Source organism: Quercus lobata, chromosome 1, assembly GCF_001633185.2.
Source record: "Quercus lobata isolate SW786 chromosome 1, ValleyOak3.0 Primary Assembly, whole genome shotgun sequence".
Classification (NCBI taxonomy): domain Eukaryota; kingdom Viridiplantae; phylum Streptophyta; class Magnoliopsida; order Fagales; family Fagaceae; genus Quercus; species Quercus lobata.
Genome location: NC_044904.1, coordinates 53,763,455 through 53,778,239, shown reverse-complemented (window position 1 = coordinate 53,778,239; position 14,785 = coordinate 53,763,455). Strand labels below are relative to the sequence as shown.

Genomic DNA, 14,785 nt, shown 5'->3' with positions numbered 1-14,785 from the left:
CACATTTGTAGATAACTACATGTACTATTATAATCCTAAAAGTTAGCCACTTACTACACATCCATAACAAAAGTGAAAAAGAGTTTAAATTTCAAAGAGATCAACTACCCTTAAAACTGAGAAAAGATACGTAACATTTTTTATAGAGTAGTAAATTAATAATTATTAAAAAAAAATGTATATTGAATTTCACATAGAATTATACAAATGATAAATATAATTTATGTTACAAAAGAAATATTTTTACAACAATTTCTTAGATAACAACCACTTCATGTGAGGTTTAAATTGGATAACCATTAACACGATACATCAAAAATATAATAATACCATTTTAAAAAAGTAGCGTAAATTACATTTTTTTTTAAAAAGTAGTGTAAATTAAATGGAAAAACTTGTTTACATAATACCCTCCAAAAAAAATAGCGTAAATTATATTAAAAAGAATAGTGTAAATTACCATCCTTAAAACCCAACACCAAATTGACCAATCATGCTTATATCTGCTCTGGCCTGCAATGCCTCCATAAATTCCTTGGTCCCAGACCTTGCAGTTGTACCCAAATTGTTCACCAAATCTCTAACCCTAAAACTAGAAAAAGTGTTAGCAATCTAAATCACATTAAATATTAAGTTCTTGGACCAAAACAAAGAAGAATAATATATAAGTACTTGCACACATAAATAGAGAGAGTCTTGTTGACTGTGACTATGAGGCTCTCAAATCGATTCTTATCCAATACCTACACACATAAATGCAACACCAATCAGTCTTAATTCTCATCCAAGTAGCTTAATTCTCTTAATAAAAATACAGTAAATTCCCAAAAAAAAAAAAAAAAAACTTAAAAAAGGAGTTTGTGTTTAATTCTAGGCCAAAATAAAAAGAAACAATATTTAACAATATCCTTTTTCAAGCAACCAGTTCAAGCACAAACCCTCCTATTTAAAATCTCGAAGTCAACCACAGTAATAAATTACCGTACCCTTGCAAAAGATAGAACTTGAAAAGTTGCTTGAGCCTCTGATAGTAAATGTCTTCAATCTGAAGAAAAATAAAGAAGGATGAAGAGCTAAACTAAATGTCTTCAATCTGAAGAAGAATGAGAGATAGAAACTGGTAGTGTACGTGAGTTTGTGGGTCTTAAAGTGTAGGAGTTTTAATTAACATATTTATCCTCGTTAATTGAAAACTTGTATGTGAATATGATGAGGGTATTTTAGGCAATGTTTTAGTAAGAGTTAGGGTTTCATTTTTATCAAATTGTCCTTTAGTTTTGTCTCTCCTTAAACATAGGGGTGTAAGGACATTTTTGAACTAAAAAATGAGGAATCCAAATAGGGGAAACCCCTTAAATAGTAGTATAGATAATGATAAAATATTGAGTTCTTATAGTTATACATTTTAATTAATGTAATAAAAAATAAAATAAAATAAGTTTATACTGATAATATAAAATAAAAATATGTATGCTATCAAAAATTTACATGGTAATATAAGAGTTAACAAAAAAGGTATAAAATATATTTAATACTTTGAGAGGAAGTTTGAAAATTTTTTTTATATAAAATATATTTAATTAGTAAATATTAATAAATAAAAATTCAAATTAGAGCATTTAGGCCTGTTTGGTAGCTATATATAATTACAATTTTTTGTTTTTAAAACCAAAATTAGGGGCCCACATTTATAAAGTCCGAGAATCATAGCAAGTAAGTTAATTCAGGCTGTATTTGCTTCAATGAAATGGATGTAGAGCACATCAACATGATACAAGACCAAATTCTGGTTTGTTTTTTAGCATATGATAATGCATGTGAAAGTTCCTTAGCATATGCACCAAAGGCTATTTGTTAATTCGTTTATGTAAAAGTTTTGAATGAATTGTTATTAGAACAAGTCTGTTTGTTGGATGTAGTACGTTCTAATTTTATTATTATTATTATTATTAAAGTCTGTTTTAACTTTCACAATATTGTGCTGGTGATACATATATTTTTTGCTGAACTATTGTGCTGGTTATATTGGTCAGATATATCTCATTACTTCCATAATATATGCCCAACTCTTAGCTAAGCAATAACGATGATATTAAAAGCATGGAATGCGATAAAGTTCACTCACCTCCCTCCTATTGGTTGATGTTTGATCATTGTGAAAATGCTACAAATTTATTTCAATAATTACATTGGGAAGAAATTAGTAAAACAATACATCCAACTCCCCTATTGAGAACGACGCAGATAATTGATATAGTCCCGTCGTTTGTCCGGATCCAAGGCCAAGAAAATTTGCCTCTTTGCGTCATTTTCTAGTTTGGTAAGGCCCATGAACAAGGTTTCATTATCAAAATCGAGACTGGCCAAAACATTCGTGGCCCTTTCCAATGAGAAGCGATGGAGTGAAAGGAATTGTTTTTCACTGGTCTGTGTTTAGTTTCGTCGATCTCTTTCTCTTCCTCAGTCTCCACATAGCAAGCAAGTCTTCTGGTTGATCAAACTTTAAAGTTTAAAGGAATTGTAATATTGTCTTCTACCCAGATCTAAGAAAGAAGAAGGAAAAAAAAAACTTTACCGGTGGTACTTCCAACGATTTGATGGTAACGGTGTTGATGACAATTAGATTTCTCTTCCTCAATCTCAATTCCTGTGCGTGTTGATGGCACTTAGATTTCTCTCCCTCAATCTCAATTCCTGTGCGCCTTACGGACTATATCTATGTCTCTCTCTATCTTTGTCTCTTTATTTCTCTGTATCTATCTCTCTCTATTTCAGTATCTCAATTCCTCTATGGACCTTTCGCTCGTATTTAATTTTAACCAGTCAATTTTTTTTTTTTTTTTTTTTAAATTGGGAAACTATTAAAACAATGTTTTGTCACTGCGGAAACAACATAATTTATCGCTTTTAAATTGCAAGCGTGGCAAAATTTTAGATGGGCATTTTTCCTACATGGCAGCACCTTCTTAATTGCAGGAAAAGGCTTCTGCTATTATATATAGTTGTGGGTACCTGCCCCCCATTAATCGGTGTTTGTCCGCTTTGGGAAGCCAGTCAGTCCCTCACGGTTTTGTCACGAAGGGGTGGGAGCTAAGGATTTTTGCCATGAAGTGATTGACACCTAGGCTCACCCCAGTCCCACATCGCCTAAGTAACCCTCCCACTCATGGTTTATAAGCTTCTGGAGCGACCATGAGTGTACCACTACCATTATTGCTTTGGTGCAATAATTTGCAATGAGGGAGGTGAGGTGATGGCAGCAATGTCTGTCAAAGGGCCTTATGTAAATAACAGTGAAGAAGCGAAAGCTTTAGCTTGTAGGAATGCTCAAGAGTTCTCCATTAATGCTGGTTTCTCAGAGTTAGTCATAGAAGGAGACAACATTAATGTTATGAAGGCAATCTCTTCTTCAACAGCTAATCACTCCTTGCTAGGTCATGTGTTTGAGGATGTCCAATGCTTTGTTTGTGGTCTGCAATTTGCCTCCATCAACTGCATTAAAAGAGAAGGGGGGGGGGAATATGGTAACACATGTCTTAGCTTGATATGCTAAGAATATCATTGATGAAATGTATTGGTTGGAAGATTCACCTCCACCTGTTGTGGATGCTTTGTACATTATTTACATATCAATGAATGAATATTTCGTTTTCCAAAAAAAAAAAAAAACTCCAAAGTCCAAACCCACCACTAAACTTTGTTCCATGCTCTCCTCTCGAAACTTCTTAGATAAATAAAATTTAACTCATATGAATGACCAATTTTCACCTTCAACTAAAAGAATACCCAATGCAAACCAATCAACATCCATCCTGTTCCTCATTCTCAGATCAACACACACAGCATTGTGAAATCACCTACAACAAAACAAATACCCAAACACAAAGCAATTTATTTTTGGTATTTTCGTATTTATTTGGGGTATTTTAGACTTTGCACAAAAGAGTATCCATAAAATGCTAATGCCTTATCATTTGTCGAGTTATTTGGTTCCATTGGAGGAGTCCATGGACGTCCTGGCATATGAGAGAGAAGAAGAACACAACGGTGGAGGGTAAGAGTTAATGACCTTTTGTTTATTTTTAGAAGAGAATTTAATGACTTAATACTATTAAATTTGACATGGCACTAGTGTGTTTTTAACCATTAGATCTAATGGAAATCAATGGTTTAAAAAAAGTGTAATTTGAACCCATCTCTCTCTCTCTCTCTCTCTCTCTATATATATATATATATATATAGGGTTGGGTTCAAATTACACCTGATATAACTCTAAACAATGTTACACCATTTAATATTTTTTAATTGAATGCAAATTTTGACAATTCTACCGTTAGATTACATTATCTTTGTACATTCTTCATGCTTGCAAAATTTCAAGGTAATCAAAGATTAATAGCCATGTCATCAAACAATTTTTTAAATTCAAGTTTTTATAGTTTAAAATAATGCATAAAAGATGAGTTTACGGATCAAATGGTAAATAACATCCAATTAACATGAAAATTGGCATGATTGTTAAGAACATATAATTCAATGGTGGGATTTTCAAAATATGAATTCTATAACAAGTTATTGGGTGGTGTAATATTGCTTAAAATTACATCAAATGTAACTTAAACCCAATTTATATATATATGGACAAAACTTAGGTACAGTACCTTAAGTACTGTTCTTTACGTCCTCCTCCTAAAATTCAACCATGTAGTTACTTAATTAAAAAATACATTTTCATCTCATGAGAAAAAATTTAGATGACAGAATCTTAAAAGAGAAACCTAAAGAATAGCATCTAAGTACTATACAACTGTATATGTATATATATATATATATATATGTGTGTGCGCGCGTATATTAAAAAAAATGCAGTAAAAAATGGATCAAACCAGTTGAATGGGTCCAAAACTCCATACATTGACATGAACAGCCCACAATAAAGTGGGCCGGAAATTAAACTATTGCTAGTGGGCCGTAGTTGAGGGCGGGAATGAATAAAAAATTGCAACTCACAAACCACAAGAACCAGAAAAAAGAAAAAAAAGAAAAAGAGGAAGATATATATAAACTCATAAATAAAAGAGGGCAGAAGAAGAGGCAAAAAGGACAAAGACCTTAGTAACATATGTGATTATGTCGTTGGAAACAGAAGAAACGGCGATGGCGTCGTTGGGTATGAAGAAAAGGAAAAAGTATTGGTCTCAGTCTCAGTCTCCGTCTCCGATGATCATGACAACCTCCGCCGTAAGTTCTCTCGATTCCTCTGCATCTCAATTACATACTCATGAGAATGTTTATTCTTCTAGGAAAATCATCATCAACAATAAACTTGATGTTCCAAATAATAAGAGTGTACAAGTAGAAGAAGAGTCCTTTATTATTGAGAAAAGAAAATCGAATAATAGAGCTAGACCTAGACGAGGAGGTAAGAATAGGGTTGTGGTGCTTTCTCCTTATTTTGCTAATCAACAACCCACCACCAGAATCATCAACAAGTCGGATGAGATTGATTTGGGGTTTGATGGTAATGCCAAGGGGAGACGAAAGGATAGTCGGCGTTACACGCAGCAGGGTTTGGAGGATGAAGATCATAAAATGGAGTCCGATTACCAAATAGCCAGTCCACTTGAGGATGGAAGTTTACAAAATGAGATTTTAAAGCTTGAAGATCTCCTCTCACAATGCACTTACAAGACAAAGGATGGCCAGTATGATGATGTTGATGGTGGCAGGAACTTAGCTGCGGAGGTTGAGAATGAGGCTGTTATGTTACCAAGCATTTTTGCTAACTTGAAAGAAGACCAATTGCAGCAACCTGGGTTACAAATTGGAAAGCTTTCTCATTCCAAGCGCAGGAGAAGAAATGAAAAACAGCAAGCAATAGCTCGTGTTGATATTCGAAAGGTCTCCCCTTACTTTGCAAATGAAGGACCCAAGGTTGAGGAGACCATTCCCAACAAAAACACTGTAATATCAAAGCATAGTAGAGGTGATGGTGACCCAAGGAAGGATAAGAAGAGGGGGAAGAGAAAGGATGATAGAATTAGCAAGGAGTGTACCAAGTCTAATGAGATACTGGGGTTTGAGAAAGCCGTTTTAATAGATGAGGATGTAGGTTTAACTGAAGTTTTTGATGGTAATGCCAAGGGGAGAAGAAAGGATAGCAGGCATTACATGCGGGATTTTCACAAAATGGTAGTTAAAGATGAGGAGAGGGAGATGGCGGATGAAGAGCAAAAAATGGAGTTAGATTACAAAATAAAACGTAGGACTAGTCCATTTGAGGGAAGTTTACAAAATGAGGATTTGAAGCTTGAGGATGTTCTGTCACAATACACTTACAGGAGTCATGATATGACAGAGAACGGAAAGAACGGCCAGCATGATGAGGAGCAAGAGAAGAAATGTAGCGAGAAACTTAGTTTCCCATTTGAGATGACAAACAATTCATCCGTTCTACCTGATGATGGTAGCAGGAACTTGGCTGGGAAGGTTGAGAATGAGGCTGTTATATTGCCAAGCATTCATACAAACTTGAAAGAAGAGCAAGTGCCGCAAAATGGGTTAGAAATCGGAAAGGTTTCTCATTCCAAGAGGAGGAGAAGAAATGAAAGACAGCAAGCAATAGCTCATGTTGAAATTCGAAAGGTCTCCCCTTACTTCTGGAGGTCAACGGGACAGGTGGTAAGAAATGATGGTGATGGTACAAAAAAAATGAAACCACCAAGACGTTGTGCAACAACTCATGCTACTTCTGTGAGGGTCTCACCCTACTTCCAAAAGATATCCAAAGAAGAAGAAAATGAAGATGGCCGTTTGTTGGAAGGTAGCAATGGATATAAAAAACCTGTTGCAATTAGGACTGTTCTTTCTTCTTCTGAGAAGCTAGATGATGCATACCGAAGAAAAAGTCCAGATAACATGTGGAAGCCTCCGCGCACCACACCTGGTCTACTCCAAGAGCGTCATGCCCATGATCCTTGGAGGGTATTGGTGATATGTATGCTCCTAAATCGGACATCTGGTTTTCAGGTATTTCTACTAATCAAGTGTTTGTTTAATATGAGCCTTTGGGTCCTCTTAGATATATCAGTGTGTTATTCCCTGAAGCAATAGTTGACTAGTTATAAGTTTTCCATCCTTCATAGTTTGTAGGAAACATCATAACTTCGTTATAGGAAATTTACAGTGTATGATCAAATTACTTTCTCTTTTATTGGGGACAACAAAACTCGATTAGGGCATGAATGGTAATATGGTTGACTAGGGTATCCAACAAGCTTAACTTATAATTTTCTTGGCTCTTTCCTGCATAATATATCCAAGGGCGTTACCGAACTAGTTTCTACTACTATTCCTTGGGAGGGGGGATTTTTGAAAGTGTGTGTACTTTTGTCGTGATTACTATTATCATGAATTGATACACTTATTTCTTCAGCTGCTCTATCACTATTATCATGGAAATAGAGCATTATTCTTCACTACTTTTTTGGGAATATCAACATCTTTTATTGTTTAATTTGTGAGTCTTCAGTTTGCCAATGATCTCTAGCTCAATTAGCACCTCTTCGCCTTTTGAGTGCTAAAGAGAGGGTGAGGCTGTGGCTCAAGAGCCATCGGATGCCTGTTTAACTTACCAATAAAAAAAATGAAAATAATTACGATTCATCTTTTTGACATTTAGGTTGTTGCCATAATTTGTTTTAGACACTAGACACTTTGTGTATTTTTTCTTTATGGTTGCCCTGCAGTAATGTCAATCGCCATGTTGAGACTTATTTCTAGGAATGAATCTTTGTTGAGAAAGCACTGTTTGTGTTATTTTTTACTGCCCTGGTAGTTGGTTGTAGACACTATACACTTTGTATATTTTTTTCTTTATGGTTGCCTTGCAGTAATGTCAATCACCTTGTTGAGACTTATTTCTAGGTATGAATCTTCACTGAAAAAGCACTGGTTATTTTTTACTGCCATGCATTTCCCACCTATCCATATCTTTCAGTTTATGTTCTTCGTTTTCCTAATTTGTATGTATGATTTGTTTTGGAATCTGTTAGTGTATATTGCTGGCTTTGCAAATCTCTAAGACTGTGTCTTGCATCACAATCCAATATGGTGTTGTGATTATGGAGGCTTGTGTATTTGTCAATGGTAAATAAGGGTCCACTAACATTCGTTGCAGAAAGGTCTGTGACCATATCGGTTGATGACTGAAGAACTTGACAAAGATTAAGATAGCAAATCATAAAGCTGGATCTAGGCATGGTTTATGGCATAGATTTTTGGATTACTAGAAAATAAAGAATAGAATTAGGCTTGTGGATTAGTGACTGAAAAACAAAATCTCAACATTGTGACTGTACTTCTGACTATTCCATGTCTTATGGGGAAAGATGTAGTTGTTGCTGTAATAACAGAAGAATTGCACAGTTGGAGGATTGATGGCGCAATCATAGCATGGTTATATAAATGATATTCTCTTTGGAAGCGTAAGGCTAAGGCAAAGCCCAAGAATAATTGTCTATGGTAGTTAATTAGATATTTATATTTTATTTGGTTATTGGTATTTAAGTAATTTTACAATTGTTGAGTGTGGGCCATAGTTATAGGACATGGGTTTTATTTTATTAATGATTCTTATTTAGTTATGCGTCTTTATTATGAGCTTTGGTTTAATTATTAGGTTTTATTTTTTACTAGTTAATTTGGTACTCGTATTACTACTAGCACAAGTCATATATAATATTGTGCTCAATGTATTCAAAGGAAGTAGAATGAGTTGATTAATAAAATGGAGTGTTTTGAGAAATAGGCACATTGGCCTTTGTTGATTTCTCCTTATCTCTTCTCTATCTTTTCTTCTTCTCTTTCTAAAGTTACTCTTCACAGGTGCATAACCCTAATTTCTCTCTAATTCTTCTTCTTTCCTAACCCTAAACCTACCACAAACACATGTAGGCAAATTCCCTAATTTGTCCTACATCAAGGACGCTTTGTTAGTTATAGCAAATATAGATGTTTCACTTTCACCCTTATGAGCACTGGTAGATGCAGCATTCATCTGGATTCAGTTGGGTCACATTGGATTTGGTTGATTGAATTTTGAGCTTTAAACATTCTTAATTAAGCTGCCTGTTTTTATCATTTTACAAATTATCATAATTGTTGATTCTATAGTCTGGGTCCTTTGTTTGTTACAATACATCACAAAATCATTAATTTTGTTTAAAAAGTAAAAAAGAAAGTTGTATGAACAAATATTAGTTTCCTTTTTTGTTTGTTCAATTTGGCTTGGCCTCAGGTGCTGGGTTTAGTCCCACGGGATCCTTGATCTGGCTTTGGGTGTAATTTGAGAAAGCTACCTAGTTTATACCATCCCAAACTAAGGTGCACATTACATTGTTACAACATTGGTGTTTGCATATTTGCTAAACAACCCAGTAAATCTTTTGGAAGTCTCTTAATAGATTATAATGATTTTTATGTTTCTCTTCACATGATGGAAAATATTCTACAAATTGATGGTTTCTCTTAGAAGGGGTCTTTGTATCTATGTGTGTGGGTCTTAGTGTCCGTTTGGGAACAGCTTATTTAGTCGAAACTAAAAATTTTTTGTTGAAAGTACTGTAAAAAAAGGCTAAAAGCTAGCTGAATGGTACAGTGGAACCTATTAATAGTATCGAAAAGTGCAATGGAATCCATGAATAGTAGCAAAGTAAGCTAAAAACACTAATAAGCTGTAGGTTTCATCACTTTCCAAACACACTCTTAATGGATCTCTTGACATTTTGTATAGATTGATAGTTGTTCTTAGCACCTGGTTATAAATGAATTGCTTAAATGCATATGTTTCTCCTTACAGGCTAGAAGGGTTATATCGAATCTCTTTACTCTTTGTCCTGATGCAAATACAGCAACTGAGGTTGCCAAAGAGGAAATAGAAAAGATTATAAAAACTCTAGGTCTACAAAAGAAGAGGGCTTCGATGATACAACGCTTGTCTCGGGAGTATATGGGGGAAAGCTGGACCCATGTGACTCAGCTGCATGGTGTTGGCAAGTAAATTGACTACACTTTCATCCTTTTTCTTTTAGTTAAGAATCCTACCTAGAATTTTGATTATATCTTAATGGAAACTGAATTCTTTTTTGTCTTCGGGCTAGGTATGCAGCTGATGCATACGCAATATTTTGTACAGGAACGTGGGACCAGGTAAGGCCTAATGATCATATGCTAAATCATTACTGGAAATTTCTCAAAGATAGAGAGAGAAAGATAGGACTGATCTGATAGTTGAAGGGTTTTATGCATAGACAAGGTAGGCATGCTTCACAGGTTCCACTTTTGTAATATTACTAATTTTGGGAACCTTATTTTTGTAAGCAGAAGGCTATGTCTGTATCAGTTGCTACTCCACTTGTGTTACTTAATGAATTTTGGGGGTACTTTTAATGCTAGCACACTGCTATTTCTATGCAAAGTTGGGAGTAGCAATTATATTGCCTTCGTTTTGAATTTTTAAAGAGGTTAACATCTTTTCCCAGTCTCATCCTAGTCTTCATGTTCTTAGGTAAATGCATGAATTGACAGTTTCTTGCTCGGTGCCCCTCAAATTGAAGCTCGTGCGATGCTCTTTGCAAGATCTCACTTGTTTAAATCCAACGTTATTTGTTTAAGTTGAAATTATTTTGATGGGTATTAAAAAAGAATTAGGTTCAAATCCCTTATTCCCCATTATTGGGTAATAACGCACAGAAATATTAACAATTGTGATGATAAGATGTTCATCTCGGTTTCCACATTTAGTATTATGAATGGAGTTAACTTGACACCAAAATTTAAAAAATTAAATTGGATACATAGCACAAAATTAAACTACAATTAGAAATTAATTTGATTCAATTTGAATTCTAAAATTGTATTTCAAATTAATATAGGCTAAATGCACTTTTGGTTCCTACATTTTGGGCCAATTCGCATTTTGGTCTCTAAATTGATTTCGTTCCTATTGTCGTCCCTATTTTTAAAAAATCGTTTTTAGCTATTTTAGTCTCTGTCGTCATCCATGTAACGGAACCCTATTACGTGGCAGACGGAGTGCCCTGGTTGTTGACATGGTGCTGATGTGGCACTGACATGGTATTAAAATATTATTAAAATTTTTTTTTTGGCTTTTTCAATGCCAAGTCAGCATTTTTTTTTTAATTTCTAATAAAAAAATTTCAATTTAAACAGAAAAAATTCAAAAAAAAAAAAAAAGAACTTTATAGTTTTAAAGATTGAGAAAAAAATTTTAAAGAAATGATTTCAATTTTTCTTAAACTTTTTTAAGAAACAAACACTAAATTAACACTATTCACACTCTATGTTGGCGTTTTTGTGTTTTTGTTTGTGTTTGTATCTATTTCATCTTCTTCTTTCTTTTAAGATAAACCAAAAAAGTAAAATCAAAACAAAAATAAATTAATAAATATCCCAAACGACATCAAGATGCGTATTTATAGTGCTAAAAAACCCAAATTAGAAGAGGGAAGAAGAGGGAAGAAGATTGGCCTAGAAGAGGGAAGAAGATCGGCCTAGAAGAATTAGAAGAGGAGATCGGTGGTAGTGGGTTTGGTGACTGAAATTGTCTATGGGTTTCGTGACTGAGATTGGTAGAATTAGAAAAAAGAAACTATGGCTGTTTGGACTGACGCAGTGGGTTTCATGGCGGTGGCTCCCGAAATGGAGGTCCTCCGACGGGCTTGGGTGGCATGACATCAAGTTTGATATGGGTTTCTGGCCGTGGGAGTTATGATGGGTTTCAGGTTTCTGTCACGGGTTAGAACCTCCTTTGATCATCCAATGGAAAAAGTTGCTGAGAATTGTGAAACTGTCATTTTTCTCTCTTTTTTGATTAACGATGGTGGTAATGGGTTTGGTGATTTTGTGGGCGTGGGTTTGTTGACTGATCGGTGGGTTTGACTTGAGAACGTGAAGTTTGATTTTTCTGGGTTCATGGGTTTGATTAATTTTCTGGGAAAGTTTTCATCTTCTTTTCTGTAGAACATGAAGAATAGTTCTGGGTTCACCTGCACTCTTCTGGGTTTGCATTTGTTTTGGGTTTGCTCTTAATTCTGGGTTTTATTTCTTGTTTTTCTGGATTTGATGGAGATTAGATTTGGTTGTTGGATTTGGATTTAGGTTTGCTAGAGATTGGATTGGTTGCTGGGTTTATTTCTAGAATTTGGGAAGAACATGAAGAATAGGATGTTATATTGTTACGGAAAAAAATAATGAAAGTAAAATAATAATAATAATAATAATAATTGTAGGGTCACGATTCAGGGTCCAGGCCCAACAGGTATGGGGTTCTGGCCCAAGGAGCCCGAAACAATGAATTTATAGAGAGTGGGCTACAGAACTAAATCTTAACGAAGTGTATACTAGCTAAAATTAGGCCATGCAACAATCGAGAGTAAGAAAAACCCCCCTTCACATCCATTAGATATTCAATCTGAGGAGACGTGGAGGATATATATCAGTCCCTACTCAAAAGCTATGGTTCTAACACTGTTCTTCTGTTCTTAGTTCCTTTTTTTTCCGTCCCCCACTTCATGGGGACTCCCCTCTCTTATATAGCCCTCTTGAAATCATCAAGGCCTTACATTTGTTGATCATCTGGACCTCCACTTGAGTGTCTGTCTCATCGGACATCCCCCCATCTTTCTGTGAGTTGTCATAGCCAAGGCAACACTGTTCACAAGTCCTCTCCACATTAATGCGGCCAGAAAAGTAGCTGTCTTCTTACGGGCTTGTGGGACTCATCCTTGTTACTAATGCTTGTAGGGGTGGATCCTTCTAGCAGGCAGAGTGCATATTTGTGCCATATTTGGTACGTCCGAGGAGACATTTCTCCTCGGACCGCCTTTTAAACATCTTCAGGCCCATAAGAATTGGGCCGGGAGCCCTTTTGGCACCCACGCCTTCTCCTCGGACATGGTCGAATTTTCATACGGGACCCAAGGTCCATTGTATGATCTTGGGCCTTTGCCCCTACAATGTGCTGAGTAGTGGTACACTCATGGTCGCTCCAAGGGCTTATAAACCATGAGTGGAGCGCATCTCCAACCGATGTGGGACAAAGGTGTCAAGCCAAAATGGCTACAAGGCAAAGCCCTTGGCCTGAGGTAAAAATCCTGGACTTCCGTACTCGGAGCTGAGAAACAAAACCTTGCGGGCTTGGCTCCCCAAAGAGGACTGTAAACTCCTATAGTCTTGAGTTGTTGGATTCTTTTATCAAGCATGTATTTGAGTATGATTGAATTCTCTATGACTCTGAAATTTGTGATTTAAGGATGGTTTTGAGAAAAAATTTCAAAAAAATTGCTATTATGTCAGGCAGAGTTTTGTGGGCACCTTGATTTAAATCTTTGTCCTTGAAAATAATTGAGCACATAGTCAATTTTTCTTTACTCCATTTTGCTTATAAAGAGAAGGAGTTGAATTAACTGGTTCAGGGAAGTTCAATCTTGCTTTGCTCTAGAATCCGTTGATGGATCCTTGAGGCGAAATCCTAGTTGATACCAAATATTAGAGAAAAGATCTAGGCAATTTTTTGTCACAACCAAAAGAGCTTTCCCAGCTATCCTGATTATCACGCCATCATTTCATGGTATATTTCCATAGTCAACCCTCTTGAGCCTTATTTTACATAAGCCTTTATTTGTTCTTTTAACTACATAAACCATTCCCGTTCTAAGCCTGAAAAACAATGAATTTACCTTACATTTTGAGAAAATACTTTGGTGGAAATTTGCATTTAAAGAGAAAGTGAAAGGCAAGAATCGGAAAAGGGTTAAAGTGGTTGAAAATTTGAAAAGGCTACAGGTGTCAAATTCATGTAAAAAAAAAAAAAAAATCACTCTACTTGAGTATAGCAGTAATATTGTCATCATATGAGCATATTGTCGAGAAAGAGCTATGGTGTGAATCCTGTGGATATCTCTTTTATTGTTCTTTCTACCAAGTATTTTCCCAGTTTGCTTTGATTTTCCATTTCCAATTCTTTCTTAGCCCTCACCCTGTGGCCTGTCATTACAACCTTGATTAAAGACCTTTTGATCTCTAATTTTGGTGTTTGATTACACTAGTGGAGAGGATTTCTGAAAATTGGACTTATGGGGTTAAGTTTTGAGATAATTCTTCTGATTTCAGTTGTTCTACTGTTATCTGAATTTGCTGGTTGTTTGGAGTTAAATTGACTATTTCACACACACTCAAGGACTTAGTCAAATATTCTAACAAAAGAATTCACTTACTCTAATGATTTGAAAGCCTCCATGGTATATCAAGTAGGGAGGACAAAAAGGTTTACTAGTACTACTCTCTACTGCCACTTATATAACAGCAGTAAAGTACGCTTGAATGCATAATTTAAGATAATGCCATTAGACCACAACAAATTAAGAGAGAAAATCTATAGTCAATTTATCTTCCATAAACGACCTGAACTTTGCTAAGAAATGGTATTGGGTTTTCTCATATTTGAGGGTGATGGAGGTAAGTAATTTTAGTAATTTATTTTCAGCTGTGGCGGAGCTGGTTTTGCAGCCCTTTGATGTTTCTCACTAATGTCAGCTTGTTATTGTTATGAACTGATAAAATAGAATGGTAGTTTAGTGGATTCGAGGTGAGGTGACTAGCCTCCTAAGAGGGAGAAAGACAATCCGAGGGTTAATTTTTTGTTTAATTTTCATTTGGTAGGTGGGGTTGTATATCCGTAGTTTACTTCTTACTGGTGAGTCTA

At 35.4% G+C, this 14,785-nt stretch overlaps 2 protein-coding genes across 3 annotated transcripts in view; one reads left to right on the top strand and one right to left on the bottom strand.

The window, feature by feature from the left end:
• Positions 1 to 3,786: 3,786 nt before the first annotated feature.
• LOC115992389 (ACT domain-containing protein ACR8-like) overlaps positions 3,787 to 14,785 on the bottom strand; it is a 17,016-nt gene continuing 6,017 nt past the window's right edge. The window contains exon 4 of the mRNA XM_031116577.1: positions 3,787 to 3,857. Coding sequence (XP_030972437.1) covers positions 3,826 to 3,857 — 32 coding nt within the window. The 3' untranslated portion in view covers positions 3,787 to 3,825. The remainder of the gene's footprint in view (positions 3,858 to 14,785) is intronic.
• LOC115992332 lies at positions 5,077 to 10,533 on the top strand. Of its 2 annotated transcripts, none has more exons than XM_031116499.1 (3): positions 5,077 to 7,029; positions 9,860 to 10,056; positions 10,196 to 10,533. In XM_031116499.1, exons 1-3 carry the CDS (start codon positions 5,131 to 5,133, stop codon positions 10,218 to 10,220), a joined length of 2,121 nt encoding a protein of 706 aa, XP_030972359.1. In that variant the 5' UTR covers positions 5,077 to 5,130; the 3' UTR covers positions 10,221 to 10,533. The 2 variants fall into 2 exon arrangements, with proteins under 2 accessions (XP_030972359.1, XP_030972352.1); XM_031116492.1 differs by having other exon boundaries at positions 10,161 to 10,533.

Coding starts and splice junctions, on each gene's coding strand:
- LOC115992332 (XM_031116492.1), top strand. CDS start 5,131: ATGTCGTTGGAAACAGAAGAAACGGCGATGGCGTCGTTGGGTATGAAG. Junction 7,030..9,859: donor ATCGGACATCTGGTTTTCAG/GTATTTCTACTA, acceptor TTCTCCTTACAG/GCTAGAAGGGTTATATCGAA. Junction 10,057..10,160: donor CAGCTGCATGGTGTTGGCAA/GTAAATTGACTA, acceptor TCTTCGGGCTAG/GTATGCAGCTGATGCATACG.